The following is a 13410-nucleotide window of genomic DNA, read 5'->3' as shown; positions in this document are numbered from 1 at the left end:
TAAAAGTTCTTTACAAACCTTACTTGATACCTATTTCAAGAAGTTGACTCCAGTGGTAAACCACACCCCCCTGTCCAGCACCAGGTCCATTATCTTCAACAGTAGCCATCTCTTCATCATTTTTTCCTGTATCATCCAATTATTAACGTTATCATAATGTTACCTAATAAATGCCTCTTCCAGTATGTAAGACATTGATGGAACTAGTGTGTTAACTTTTAATCACGATTTTTTTTCTATCTGTACTATTTTAAGAACTGTTTCTTTAATGTTTTTTACAGTACTGTATACCTACACATATATTCACACATACATACACACACACACGTAGATTCTCTCTCTCTTCAGTACAGTACCTTATGTAGTTACTTTTATTATTATTGTATATTATTATTATGTACAATATTCTTATGTTTAAGATGTTTTAATGTATTTGGAAATGCTTCTTAATTGTCTTATATGTGTAGAAAGGTAAAATGTCTACTACATACTAAGATGAACATTTGACTAACTGACACTAAATAAGAACCATATGTACCTGTTCTGTCTTACCTACAAATTTGAAATAAGACACACTTAGGAACTTTTCTTGTTTCTAACCTGGGGGCTGCCTGTATAGTGTTTCACAGGTCTCCTTTCTTATCCTTACAGGCTTCCCACCCCAAGAAGAATGGCTGCAGAGAATCACTCTACTGTGACAGAGTTCATTCTAGGAGGATTAACAAATCGGCCAGATCTCCAGCTCCCTCTCTTCTTCCTTTTTCTAGGGATCTACATGGTCACCATGGTGGGGAATCTGGGTATGATCATGCTCATTTGTCTGAATTCCCAGCTTCACACCCCCATGTACTACTTCCTCAGCAATTTGTCATTTATAGATATGTGCTACTCTACTGTCATTACTCCTAAAATGCTGGTGAACTTTGTGTCAGAGAAGAACAGTATATCTTATGCTGGGTGTATGTCACAGCTCTACTTTTTCATTGTTTTTGTCATTGCCGAGTTTTACATACTGATGGTGATGGCCTATGACCGCTATGTTGCCATCTGCAGCCCTTTGCTTTATAACATCACTATGTCACATCAAATCTGCTCCTTGCTAGTGGCTGTGGCCTACATCATGGGGCTCATTGGCTCAACAGTAGGGATCACCCTCATGTTAAAACTGTCTTATTGTGAGATCCTCATCAGTCATTACTTCTGTGACATCCTCCCTCTCATGAAGCTCTCCTGCTCTAGCACCTATAATATTGAACTGACACTTTTCTTTTTGGCTGGATTCAACATCATAGTCACCAGTTTAACAGTCCTCGTCTCCTATGCCTTCATCCTCTATAGCATATTCCACATCAGGAGGATGGAGGGTAGGTCCAAAGCCTTCAACACCTGCAGTTCCCACCTTATAGCAGTAGGGACATTCTATGGATCTAGTGCATTCATGTACCTAAAACCTTCCACAGCCAGTTCCTTGGCCCATGAGAACACAGCCTCTGTATTCTACACCACAGTGATCCCCATGCTGAACCCCCTAATTTACAGTGTGAGGAATAAAGAGGTGAAGGCTGTCATGCAGAAAACAGTGAGAAGAAAACTGTCTTAACACAAATATTATTATTCTTTCTCAATTTTAAAACGAGGTTGTTATAAATACCAAAGGAAAGTCCAACCATGGATGTGTAACACCAATTCTCCACATGGTTAGTGAATGTCTTCTCTCTTCCTTCCCACTTTCTTTCATGTCTTACTATTTTCAAGTTCATATTTTCTTTTATTTGGGATCTATTCTTTCTATCCTGAGCCCTTTGTTAAACATTTACTAACTTATTTTTATTTAACATAAATTTTACACTTTAAGCATTGAGTTTGAGTGTCATTCATTGTTTATTTCCTCCCATAGAGAAAACATTATTACCATTATTTTCTATAGAGAAAATATTACCATCTTGTGGCAATGGAATTGTTCTATGGATCTGCTGCGTTCATATACTTAAAACCATCCAAGGTCAGTTCACTGGCCCAGGAGAGCATGGCCTCTGTGTCCCACACCACAGCAATCCCCATGCTGGACCCTCTAATTTACGGTCTAAGGAACAAGCAGGTGAATGCTACCATTCAGAAAACATGAAGTAGAAGATCTTTTGGTTGCAAATGTCGTTATTCTGGCTTGAGTTGAAAACCAAGATATAAATACAGGGGGAAGCCCTTCAAAGATTTACACACACATTGATAGAGAGCAAATATTTCTCAACATGACCGATTAAATGCATTCACTCATCTTTTCCCTTTTTACTTTCATGTATTTCATGTTTGACTCTGCTTGAGTCTTACTGATTTCACATCTATGTTTTCTTCCATCAAGGATCAGTTTTTTTTATCTTTGGATCTCTAATAAACGTTTACCTATCTGGATTATAATGTAAATTTAAAACTTTTATCTGTGACTTTAAGAAAACTGTTTATTGATTTATTATCCTCAATAGGGAACATACGACCCAAACTAATTCTCATAATTTGCACTTTGGCATACACAAGACAAATGGAGATGAATTTGAAAGTCACCAAGAAGTAACACACAACCTCTTCCTCACCCTGATTACTCCCTTCTCTTCTTTCTCTTTCTATCTCATTTTACTTTTACTCTCTACTTATTCCTACCCAAGATCTTCTAAATGGTCCCTAAATTCAGTTGCCACTATTGCCATCATCATCATAGCATCTAACATTTATGTTACACTAGGCAGTCTTCTAAGTGTTTTACTTAATTTTCTCATTTTCTGAAATGAGAAAACTTTGATTTATAGAGGTTAAGTAACTTTCTCAGGGTTACATAGCTGGTAAACTTGCAACACTGTAATTCAAACCCACAACTCATTATCCCTGTTCTCTTGGCTGATAGTCTGTTTATACAGCCTGTACCTTATCCTAATTTTAGTTTTCCAATTTCAATTGTCTTTTGAAAATAACTTCTCCTCTACAGTACCTCTCCATTCATTCCACATGGCCAAGGAGACATTAGGCACTGCTGCAGTCTTTGTTCTTCCCTAGATAACTGATCAATCTTCTTATCCTGCCAACCTGACTCAGTAAATCCAATCAGCATGTGGCACAATGTCTTCCCACTTTTCCCTTGAACAATATCAGAGATTTATGTTAAAGTGTCAGTGGTCTTGCACTGCAAAAGATTTTTAGAAATTTTTTTAAGTTGTTATTTATAATTGTTTTAGAAATAATATTGTATCAGTATTTGTCATTTTTAAGTATCTTAGACACTATGAAGCCCTGGTGGTGCAGTGGCTAAGAGCTCAGCTATCAACCCAAATCCACCAGCCACTCCTTGGAAACCCAGTAGGGCAGTTCAACTCTACCCTATAGGGTCGCTATGAGTTGGAATCAACTCGATGGCAACGGATTTGGTTTTTTTGCTTTATATTGCATCAGTTAGGTATGGAAAAGTGAAATAACTCTAGATTTATCAAATAGAAAGGTATTTAATACTGGAGATTATATTCTCAGTTTTTTTAATTTTAATAATTGGATAAGAAGGGCTTAGAGAGCCCCTACTGGACTATTAAATCCAAAGAGAAGCCAGAATAGATATGACCTAGAGGTCAGAAAACTCCTACTGCTGCTGTGACTACTACCACCATGAAAAATACCTCTCACACCCATAAAACTGGTAAATAAGCAACAGAAACCCTAGACCAACATTCTAGGTAGATAGGCCTCCATAACCTTGCTTGTCAACAGCAATTGCAGCTGTTGCACCACCTCACTTCCACCTCCCAAAGCTCACATGAGTGGATTTCACAAGTAAAAGCTAACTCATATTCAGAACTCTAGCTGCAAAAGACACCTGGAATTTTTAATCACCCTGCAAAAGGCCTCTGGAATTTTTAACCACTCTGAATAGGAGTGCAGAATGGAGCCATTCCAAAATGTCCACCATATTCACTTTCTCCTGCATGTTCTCTCCTAGAACTGAGAAATCTACCACCAAAAAAATGAACTCCTTAAAAAAGAATAAACCTGAACCTGTTGCTGCCAAGTCAATTCTGCCTCATAGCAACCCTAGAGGGCAGAGTTGAACTGCTCCATAGGGTTTCCAAAGCTGTAAATCTTTACAAAATAATAAAATATCTTTATTACCTAAAGTGAGAAATGGTTCTTTTCTTAATAAAAACTTCAAAATGGAAACTCATATAGCAAAACATTTGGATGAATTTGATTACATTAGAGCTAACAAATCTTATTCAACTAAGGACCACCATGGACAAGAGTAATAGATAATAGAATGGAAGAAGATATTTGTCAAGTATAAAGCTGACAAGTGATTAATAACCAGAATATACAAGTAAATCCTGCAAATCAACAACAACAAAATCAATCTCAACAGAAAAAAATTAGAACATTTAAGAACAGGCATAAAACATATAAGAATATAAGAGGAGACAGAGCACCAGGTAACCAGTAAGACATATTTTCTCACCACCCACCCTGCCTCCCCCTGCTCAGCCTTCACCACTTCAATGCTGATCAAACTGCCACTTCCCTACCAGGTTGATTCCTGGCTTCCTGGAGGGCCGATTCACTGTTTCTTGTGGGGCAATTCGCTGCTTCTCAGTGGGCCGATTCCTGGATTCCAGGAGGGCCAATTCAACGCTTCTTGGCAAGCCATTTCCTGGCTTCCTGGAGGGCAGATTTGCTGCTTCCCAGTGGGCTCAATAGGGGCTACTTGGCAGCCTGATTTGCTGCTTCCTGGTCGGCCAATCTGCCACTTCCTAGAGAGCCTTGAGGAGGAATGGGAGGCAACAGTTCCTTGCCATGAGGATTCACCCCGCCCAGGCCAACTGGCTTCTTCACTGCCATTTCATTGTTGCTTTTTTTTGGCCTCTTTTGGTTTCTTCCCTGCCTCTCACCTCCTCCCCTCATTTCTCTTGAACACCCGACTCCTTGTGCCATCTTTGCTGCTGCTTTTTTTTTCCAAGTTTTGGATTTTTTTTTTTTTTAATAACTTTTATTAAACTTCAAGTGAACGTTTACAAATCCAATCAGTCTGTCACATATAAGTTTACATACATCTCACTCCCTACTCCCACTTACTCTCCCCCTCTTGAGTCAGCCCTTTCAGTCTCTCCTTTCTTGACAATTTTGCCTGCTTCCCTCTCTCTCTATCCTCCCATCCCCCCTCCAGACAAGAGTTGCCAACACAATCTCAAGTGTCCACCTGATATAATTAGCTCACTCTTCATCAGCGTCTCTCCCACCCGCTGACCAGTCCCTTTCATGTCTGATGAGTTGTCTTCGGGGATGGTTCCTGTCCTGTGTCAACAGAAGGTCTGGGGAGCATGGCCGCCGGGATTCCTCCAGTCTCAGTCAGACCATTAAGTTTGGTCTTTTTATGAGAATTTGGGGTCTGCATCCCACCGATCTCCTGCTCCCTCAGGGGTCCTCTGCTGTGCTCCCTGTCAGGGCAGTCATCGATTGTGGCCAGGCACCAACTAGTTCTTCTGGTCTCAGGATGATGTAGGTCTCTAGTGCATGTGGCCCTTACTGTCTCTTGGGCTCTTAGTTGTCATGTGGCCTTGGTGTTCTTCATTTTCCTTTGCTCCAGGTGGGTTGAGACCAATTGCTGCATCTTAGATAGCCGCTTGTTAGCATTTAAGACCCCAGACACCACATTTCAAAGTGGGATGCAGAATGATTTCATAATAGAATTATTTTGCCAATTGACTTAGAAGTCCCCGCAAACCATGTTCCCCAGACCCCCGCGCTTGCTCCGCTGACCTTTGAAGCATTCATTTTACCCCGGAAACTTCTTTGCTTTTGGTCCAGTCCAATTGAGCTGACCTTCCTTGTATTGAGTGTTGTCTTTCCCTTCACCTAAAGCAGTTCTTATCGACTGATTAATCAATAAAAAACCCTCTCCCACCCTCCCTCCCTCCCCCCCTCGTAACCACAAAAGTATGTGTTCTTCTCAGGTTTACTATTTCTCAAGATCTTATAATAGTGGTCTTATACAATATTTGTCCTATTGCCTGTGACTAATTTCGCTCAGCATAATGCCTTCCAGGTTCCTCCATGTTATGAAATGTTTCAGAGATTCGTCACTGTTCTTTATCGATGCGTAGTATTCCATTCTGTGAATATACCACAATTTATTTACCCATTCATCCGTTGATGGACACCGTGGTTGCTTCCAACTTTTTGCTATTGTAAACAGAGCTGCAATAAACATGGGTGTGCATATATCTGTTTGTATGAAGGCTCTTGTATCTCTAGGGTATATTCCTAGGAGTGGGATTTCTGGGTTGTATGGTAGTTCTATTTCTAACTGTTTAAGATAACGCCAGATAGATTTCCAAAGTGGTTGTACCATTTTACATTCCCACCAGCAGTGTATGAGAGTTCCAATCTCTCCGCAGCCTCTCCAACATTTATTATTTTGTGTTTTTTGGATTAATGCCAGCCTTGCTGGTGTGAGATGGAATCTCATCGTAGTTTTAATTTGCATTTCTCTAATGGCTAATGATCGAGAGCATTTTCTCATGTATCTGTTGGCTGCCTGAATATCTTCTTTGGTGAAATGTGTGTTCATATCCTTTGCCCACTTCTTGATTGGGTTGTTTGTCTTTTTGTGGTTGAGTTTTGACAGAATCATGTAGATTTTAGAGATCTGGCGCTGGTCGGAGATGTCATAGCTGAAAATTCTTTCCCAATCTGTAGGTGGTCTTTTTACTCTTTTGGTGAAGTTTTTAGATGAGCATAGGTGTTTGATTTTTAGGAGCTCCCAGTTATTGGGTTTCTCTTCATCATTTTTGGTAATGTTTTGTATTCTGTTTATACCTTGTATTAGGGCTCCTAGGGTTGTCCCAATTTTTTCTTCCATGATCTTTATTGTTTTAGTGTTTATGTTTAGGTCTTTGATCCACTTGGAGTTAGTTTTTGTGCATGGTGTGAGGTATGGGTCCTGTTTCATTTTTTTTGCAAATGGATATCCAGTTATGCCAGCACCATTTGTTAAAAAGGCTATCTTTTCCCCAGTTAATTGACACTGGTCCTTTGTCAAATATCAGCTGCTCATACATGGATGGATCTATGTCTGGGTTCTCAATTCTGTTCCATTGGTCTATGTGTCTGTTGTTGTACCAATACCAGGCTGTTTTGACTACTGTGGCTGTATAATAGGTTCTGAAGTCAGGTAAGGTGAGGCCTCCCACTTTCTTCTTCTTTTTCAGTAGTGCTTTGCTTATCCGGGGCTTCTTTCCCTTCCATATGAAATTGGTGATTTGTTTCTCTATCCCCTTAAAATATGACATTGGAATTTGGATCGGAAGTGCGTTAAATGTATAGATGGCTTTTGGTAGAATAGACATTTTTACTATGTTAAGTCTTCCTATCCATGAGCAAGGTATGTTTTTCCACTTAAGTATGTCCTTTTGAATTTCTTGTAGTAGAGCTTTGTAGTTTTCTTTGTATAGGTCTTTTACATCTTTGGTAAGATTTATTCCTAAGTATCTTATCTTCTTGGGGGCTATTGTGAATGGTATTGATTTGGTTATTTCCTCTTCGGTGTTCTTTTTGTTGATGTAGAGGAATCCAAGTGATTTTTGTATGTTTATTTTATAACCTGAGACTCTGCCAAACTCTTCTATTAGTTTCAGTAGTTTTCTGGAGGATTCCTTAGGGTTTTCTGTGTATATAATCATGTCATCTGCAAATAGTGATAACTTTACTTCTTCCTTGCCAATCCGGATACCTTTTATTTCTTTGTCTAGCCTAATTGCCCTGGCTAAGACTTCCAACACGGTGTTGAATAAGAGCGGTGATAAAGGGCATCCTTGTCTGGTTCCCGTTCTCAAGGGAAATGCTTTCAGGTTCTCTCCATTTAGAGTGATATTGGCTGTTGGCTTTGCATAGATGCCCTTTATTATGTTGAGGAATTTTCCTTCAATTCCTATTTTGGTAAGAGGTTTTATCATGAATGGGTGTTGGACTTTGTCAAATGCCTTTTCTGCATCAATTGATAAGATCATGTGGTTTTTGTCTTTTGTTTTATTTATGTGATGGATTACATTAGTGGTTTTTCTGATATTAAACCAGCCTTGCATGCCTGGTATAAATCCCACTTGATCAGGGTGAATATTTTTTTGATGTGTTGTTGGATTCTATTGGCCAGAATTTTGTTGAGGGTTTTTGCATCTATGTTCATGAGGGATATAGGTCTATAATTTTCTTTTTTTGTAATGTCTTTACCTGGTTTTGGTATCAGGGAGATGGTGGCTTCATAGAATGAGTTGGGTAGTATTCCGTCATTTTCTATGCTTTGGAATACCTTTAGTAGTAGTGGTGTTAACTCTTCTCTGAAAGTTTGGTAGAACTCTGCAGTGAAGCCGTCCGGGCCAGGGCTTTTTTTTGTTGGGAGTTTTTTGATTACCGTTTCAATCTCTTTTTTTGTTATGGGTCTATTTAGTTGTTCTACTTCTGAATGTGTTAGTTTAGGTAGGTAGTGTTTTTCCAGGAATTCATCCATTTCTTCTAGGTTTTCAAATTTGTTAGAGTACAATTTTTCATAATAATCTGAAATGATTCTTTTAATTTCATTTGGTTCTGTTGTGATGTGGTCCTTCTCATTTCTTATTCGGGTTATTTGTCTCCTTTCCTGTATTTCTTTAGTCAGTCTAGCCAATGGTTTATCAATTTTGTTAATTTTTTCAAAGAACCAGCTTTTGGCTTTGTTAATTCTTTCGATTGTTTTTCTGTGCTCGAATTCATTTAGTTCAGCTCTAATTTTTATTATTTGTTTTCTTCTGGTGCCTGATGGATTCTTTTGTTGCTCACTTTCTATTTGTTCAAGTTGTAGGGACAGTTCTCTGATTTTGGCTCTTTCTTCTTTTTGTATGTGTGCATTTATTGATATAAATTGGCCTCTGAGCACTGCTTTTGCTGTGTCCCAGAGGTTTTGATAGGAAGTATTTTCATTCTCGTTGCTTTCTATGAATTTCCTTATTCCCTCCTTGATGTCTTCTATAACCCAGTCTTTTTTCAGGAGGGTATTGTTCATTTTCCAAGTATTTGATTTCTTTTCCCTAGTTTTTCTGTTATTGATCTCTAGTTTTATTGCCTTGTGGTCTGAGAAGATGCTTTGTAATATTTCGATGTTTTGGACTCTGCAAAGGTTTGTTTTATGACCTAATATGTGGTCTATTCTAGAGAATGTTCCATGTGTGCTAGAAAAAAAAGTATATTTTGCAGCAGTTGGGTGGAGAGTTCTGTATAAGTCAATGAGGTCAAGTTGGTTGATTGTTGTAATTAGATCTTCCGTGTCTCTGTTGAGCTTCTTACTGGATGTCCTGTCCTTCTCCGAAAGTGGTGTGTTGAAGTCTCCTACTATAATTGTGGAGGTATCTATCTCGCTTTTCAATTCTGTTAAAATTTGATTTATGTATCTTGCAGCCCTGTCATTGGGTGCGTAAATATTTAATATGGTTATGTCTTCCTGATCAATTGTCCCTTTTATCATTATATAGTGTCCTTCTTTATCCTTTGTGGTGGATTTAAGTCTAAAGTCTATTTTGTCAGAAATTAATATTGCTACTCCTCTTCTTTTTTGCTTATTGTTTGCTTGATATACTTTTTTCCATCCTTTGAGTTTTAGTTTGTTTGTGTCTCTAAGTCTAAGGTGTGTCTCTTGTAGGCAGCATATAGACGGATCGCGTTTCTTTATCTAGTCCGTGACTCTCTGTCTCTTTATTGGTGCATTTAGTCCATTTACATTCAGCGTAATTATAGATAAATAAGTTTTTAGTGCTGTCATTTTGATGCCTTTTTATGTGTGTTGTTGACAATTTCATTTTTCCACATACTTTTTTGTGCTGAGGCGTTTTTCTTAGTAAATTGTGAGATCCTCATTTTCATAGTGCATGATTTTATGTTAGTTGAGTCGTTACGTTTTTCTTGGTTTTTATCTTGAGTTATAGAATTGTTATACCTTTTTGTGGTTACCTTATTATTTACCCCTATTTTTCTAAGTAAAAACCTAACTTGTATTGTTCTCTATCGCCTTGTATCACTCTCCATATGGCAGTTCAATGCCTCCTGTATTTAATCCCTCTTTTTGATTATTGTGATCTTTTACCTATTGACTTCCATGATTCCCTGTTATGTGTATTTTTATTTTATTTTTTTTAATTAATCTTAATTTGTTTGTTTTTGTGATTTCCCTATTTGAGTTGATATCAGGACGTTCTGTTTTGTGACCTTGTGTTGTGCTCGTATCTGATATTATTGGTTCTCTGACCAAACAATATCCTTTAGTATTTCTTGTAGCTTTGGTTTGGTTTTTGCAAATTCTCTAAACTTGTGTTTGTCTGTAAATATCTTAATTTCGCCTTCATATTTCAGAGAGAGTTTTGCTGGATATATGATCCTTGGCTGGCAGTTTTTCTCCTTCAGTGTTCTGTATATGTCGTCCCATTCCCTTCTTGCCTGCATGGTTTCTGCTGAGTAGTCAGAACATATTCTTATTGATTCTCCCTTGAAGGAAACCTTTCTTTTCTCCCTGGCTGCTTTTAAAATTTTCTGTTTATCTTTGGTTTTGGTGAGTTTGATGATAATATGTCTTGGTGTTTTTCTTTTTGGGTCAATCTTGAATGGGGTTCGATGAGCATCTTGGATAGCTATCCTTTCGTCTTTCATGATGTTAGGGAAGTTTTCTGTCAGGAGTTCTTCAACTATTTTCTCTGTGTTTTCTGTCCCCCCTCCCTGTTCTGGGACTCCAATCACCCGCAGGTTATCCTTCTTGATAGAGTCCCACATAATTCTTAGGGTTTCTTCATTTTTTTTAATTCTTTTATCCGATTTTTTTTCAGCTATGTTGGTGTTGATTCCCTGGTCCTCCAGATGTCCCAGTCTGCATTCTAATTGCTCGAGTCTGCTCCTCTGACTTCCTAGTGCATTGTCTAATTCTGTAATTTTATTGTTAATCTTTTGGATTTCTACATGTTGTCTCTCTATGGATTCTTGCAACTTATTAATTTTTCCAGTATGTTCTTGAATAATCTTTTTGAGTTCTTCAACAGTTTTATCAGTGTGTTCCATGGCTTTTTCTGCAGTTATCCTAATTTCATTTGTGATATCATTAAGCATTCTGTAAATTAGTTTTTTATATTCTGTATCTGATAATTCCAAGATTGTATCTTCATTTGGGAAAGGTTTTGATTCTTTTGTTTGGGGGGTTGGAGAAGCTGTCACGGTCTGCTTCTTTAAGTGGTTTGATATGGATTGTTGTCTCCGAGCCATCACTGGGAAACTAGTTTTTCCAGAACATCCGCTTAAAAAAAAAATGCAGTCAGATCCCTATCAGAGTTCTCCCTCTGGCTCAGGCTATTCAGATGTTAATGAAGCCGCCTGGGGAGGGTGGGGGAGGGAACAGAGAGATAGGAGAGTAGCACCTCAGAATATAGCCAGAGTTGCTTGTCCTGCTTGGAATGACTATTATATCTGAGATTCCCGCGGGCGCGTTGCCTATGTGTGCTGGCTGTGTGGAGATTGCCCCCGGGGGGTCTGGCCTGCTGGAGTCACGGTCAGATCCTCCGCTTCCAGCCCCACGCCCAGCGTCAAGGCTCCGCTACTGGGACGGTGCACTCTCGACTCCAAAATCAGTCGCTGCCTCCCGGGAACTTCTTGTCCCTCCAGCCGCGTGGCCGTGCCGCCTCCGAGAACCAGTTGGGCCTCCTCCCGGGGTTAGTTCAGATGGGTGGAGCAGGTCCCCATGCTTGTGCCGTGACCGAGTGTCCCGGCTGGGACACTGTTCTCCCCACTCCAATACCAGTCGCTGCCTCCTGGGGATTTCTCCTACCGGCTGCGTCCCACGCCGCCCGCGCGACCCGGCTGGTCCCCTTCCCGGGGTTAGTTCAGGGGGGTGGAGCAACTCTCCGTGTTTATGGCGTACCTGCGTTCAGTCCAAATCCCTGCGGGACGGTTCCCCGGCTCGGACACTGCTCTTTCTGCTCCAAGACCAGTCACTGCCTCCCGGGGACTTCTCCTACCGGCTGCGTCCCACGCCGCCCATGGAACTGGCTGGTCCCCCTCCCGGGGTTAGTTCAGGAGGGTGGAGCAGGTCTCTGTGCTTGTGCCGTACCTGATTGGTACGCTGGCTCCAGACTCTGGAAACAATCGCTGCTTCCCCGTATTAGTTCGTTCTCCGTCTCTAAATCTGTGTTTGTTGTTCAGGGTTCGTAGATTGTTATGTATGTGATCGATTCACTTGTTTTTCCGTGCCTTTGTTGTAAGAGGGATCCGAGGTAGCGTCTGCCTAGTCTGCCATCTTGGCTCCGCGTCTTTGCTGCTTCTTGACAGGCTGTGAAGCACTGCTCAGCTGGGCAGCAGTTTCCCGCGTCTGAGCCACCAAGCTGGTGGGATCCATGGGGGATTTTTTTCTTTTTACTTTTTTTGTTGGTTTTCTCTTTCTTTTTTCCTTTCCGTTTTTCTTAATTTCTCAGTCTCTTGTCTCTTTCTACTTACCTTCTTTTCCTGTCCCCTGAATACTTGGGGCTGTGTTATCATCTCCACTCCTTCTAGTCAGATTGTACTGCTTAGCTTGAGAGTTGCTTCCCTGGTCTATGCAACTGTGTTGGAGGGATCCCTGAGGGCTTTTTTTATTTATTTCTTTTTGTTTGTTTTTTCCTTATTTTTCTTCATTTCTTGGTTTCTTGTCTCTCCACTCAAATGGCAGCTCCTTCAGCACCTTTTTTGCTCCTGTTTCTCTCTTCTCTCAACCTACCTCCACATATCACAGCCTCCCCCTCCCCCTCCCTCCTGCCTACCTACACCATGTGCTGAACATTGCACTCCCAAGCAGCACAGGCATGGCCTACTGGATCCTCCCCCTGCAATGACCCCTTGCTCACCTTGTCAGTCCCAGTATGTGCCTCAAATAACCCATTTCAGCCCCTCCCCTCCATCTGGACCAGCCCGGCTGCACCAGAGCTGAGCAACTGACCCTGACCATTGGACAAGGAGGTGAAAAATATGTCCACAGACAAGCAAACAACAAAGAATGCACAACCTACCTGGCCAGACATAAACAAATAAAACCAAAAAGCACGATGAAACAAACAAATCTACAATCAACAAATGAAGAAAATAACTGCTGAATGTCCCAAAGACAGCAGGAAAAAAATATATATATATATATTTATAAGACAGGATGGTTTTAGTAGGTGTCCAAAATAAAACACCAGGTGACTTTTCAGTAGAAGAAAAAGGCACTAGAACTACCCGATAGGGAATTAAAATCTCTAATATTCAGGAATATCCAAGAGTTGAAGCAAAAAGCAGACAAAATGAGGAAAAAAATAGACAAATTCACAGAAAATGGACGAATTCAGGAAAACAATACAGGAATAAAAT

The 13410-nt window shown here is 40.1% G+C and overlaps 1 protein-coding gene across 1 annotated transcript; it reads left to right on the top strand.

Annotated features, from left to right (window-relative positions):
• Nucleotides 1–646: 646 nt before the first annotated feature.
• Nucleotides 647–1600, top strand: LOC100675906 (olfactory receptor 8A1-like). The gene has a single exon (XM_064268316.1). The coding sequence runs from the start codon at nucleotides 671–673 to the stop codon at nucleotides 1598–1600; it is 930 nt and encodes a 309-aa protein (XP_064124386.1). The 5' UTR covers nucleotides 647–670.
• The last annotated feature ends 11810 nt before the right edge of the window (nucleotides 1601–13410 follow it).

This window comes from Loxodonta africana, chromosome 15 (assembly GCF_030014295.1).
Source record: "Loxodonta africana isolate mLoxAfr1 chromosome 15, mLoxAfr1.hap2, whole genome shotgun sequence".
NCBI classification, from domain to species: domain Eukaryota; kingdom Metazoa; phylum Chordata; class Mammalia; order Proboscidea; family Elephantidae; genus Loxodonta; species Loxodonta africana.
This window is presented reverse-complemented; position numbering and strand designations above follow the sequence as displayed.

Bases quoted from the DNA above. Each gene is read 5' to 3' on its own strand.
- LOC100675906 (XM_064268316.1), top strand. From the start codon at position 671: ATGGCTGCAGAGAATCACTCTACTGTGACAGAGTTCATTCTAGGAGGA.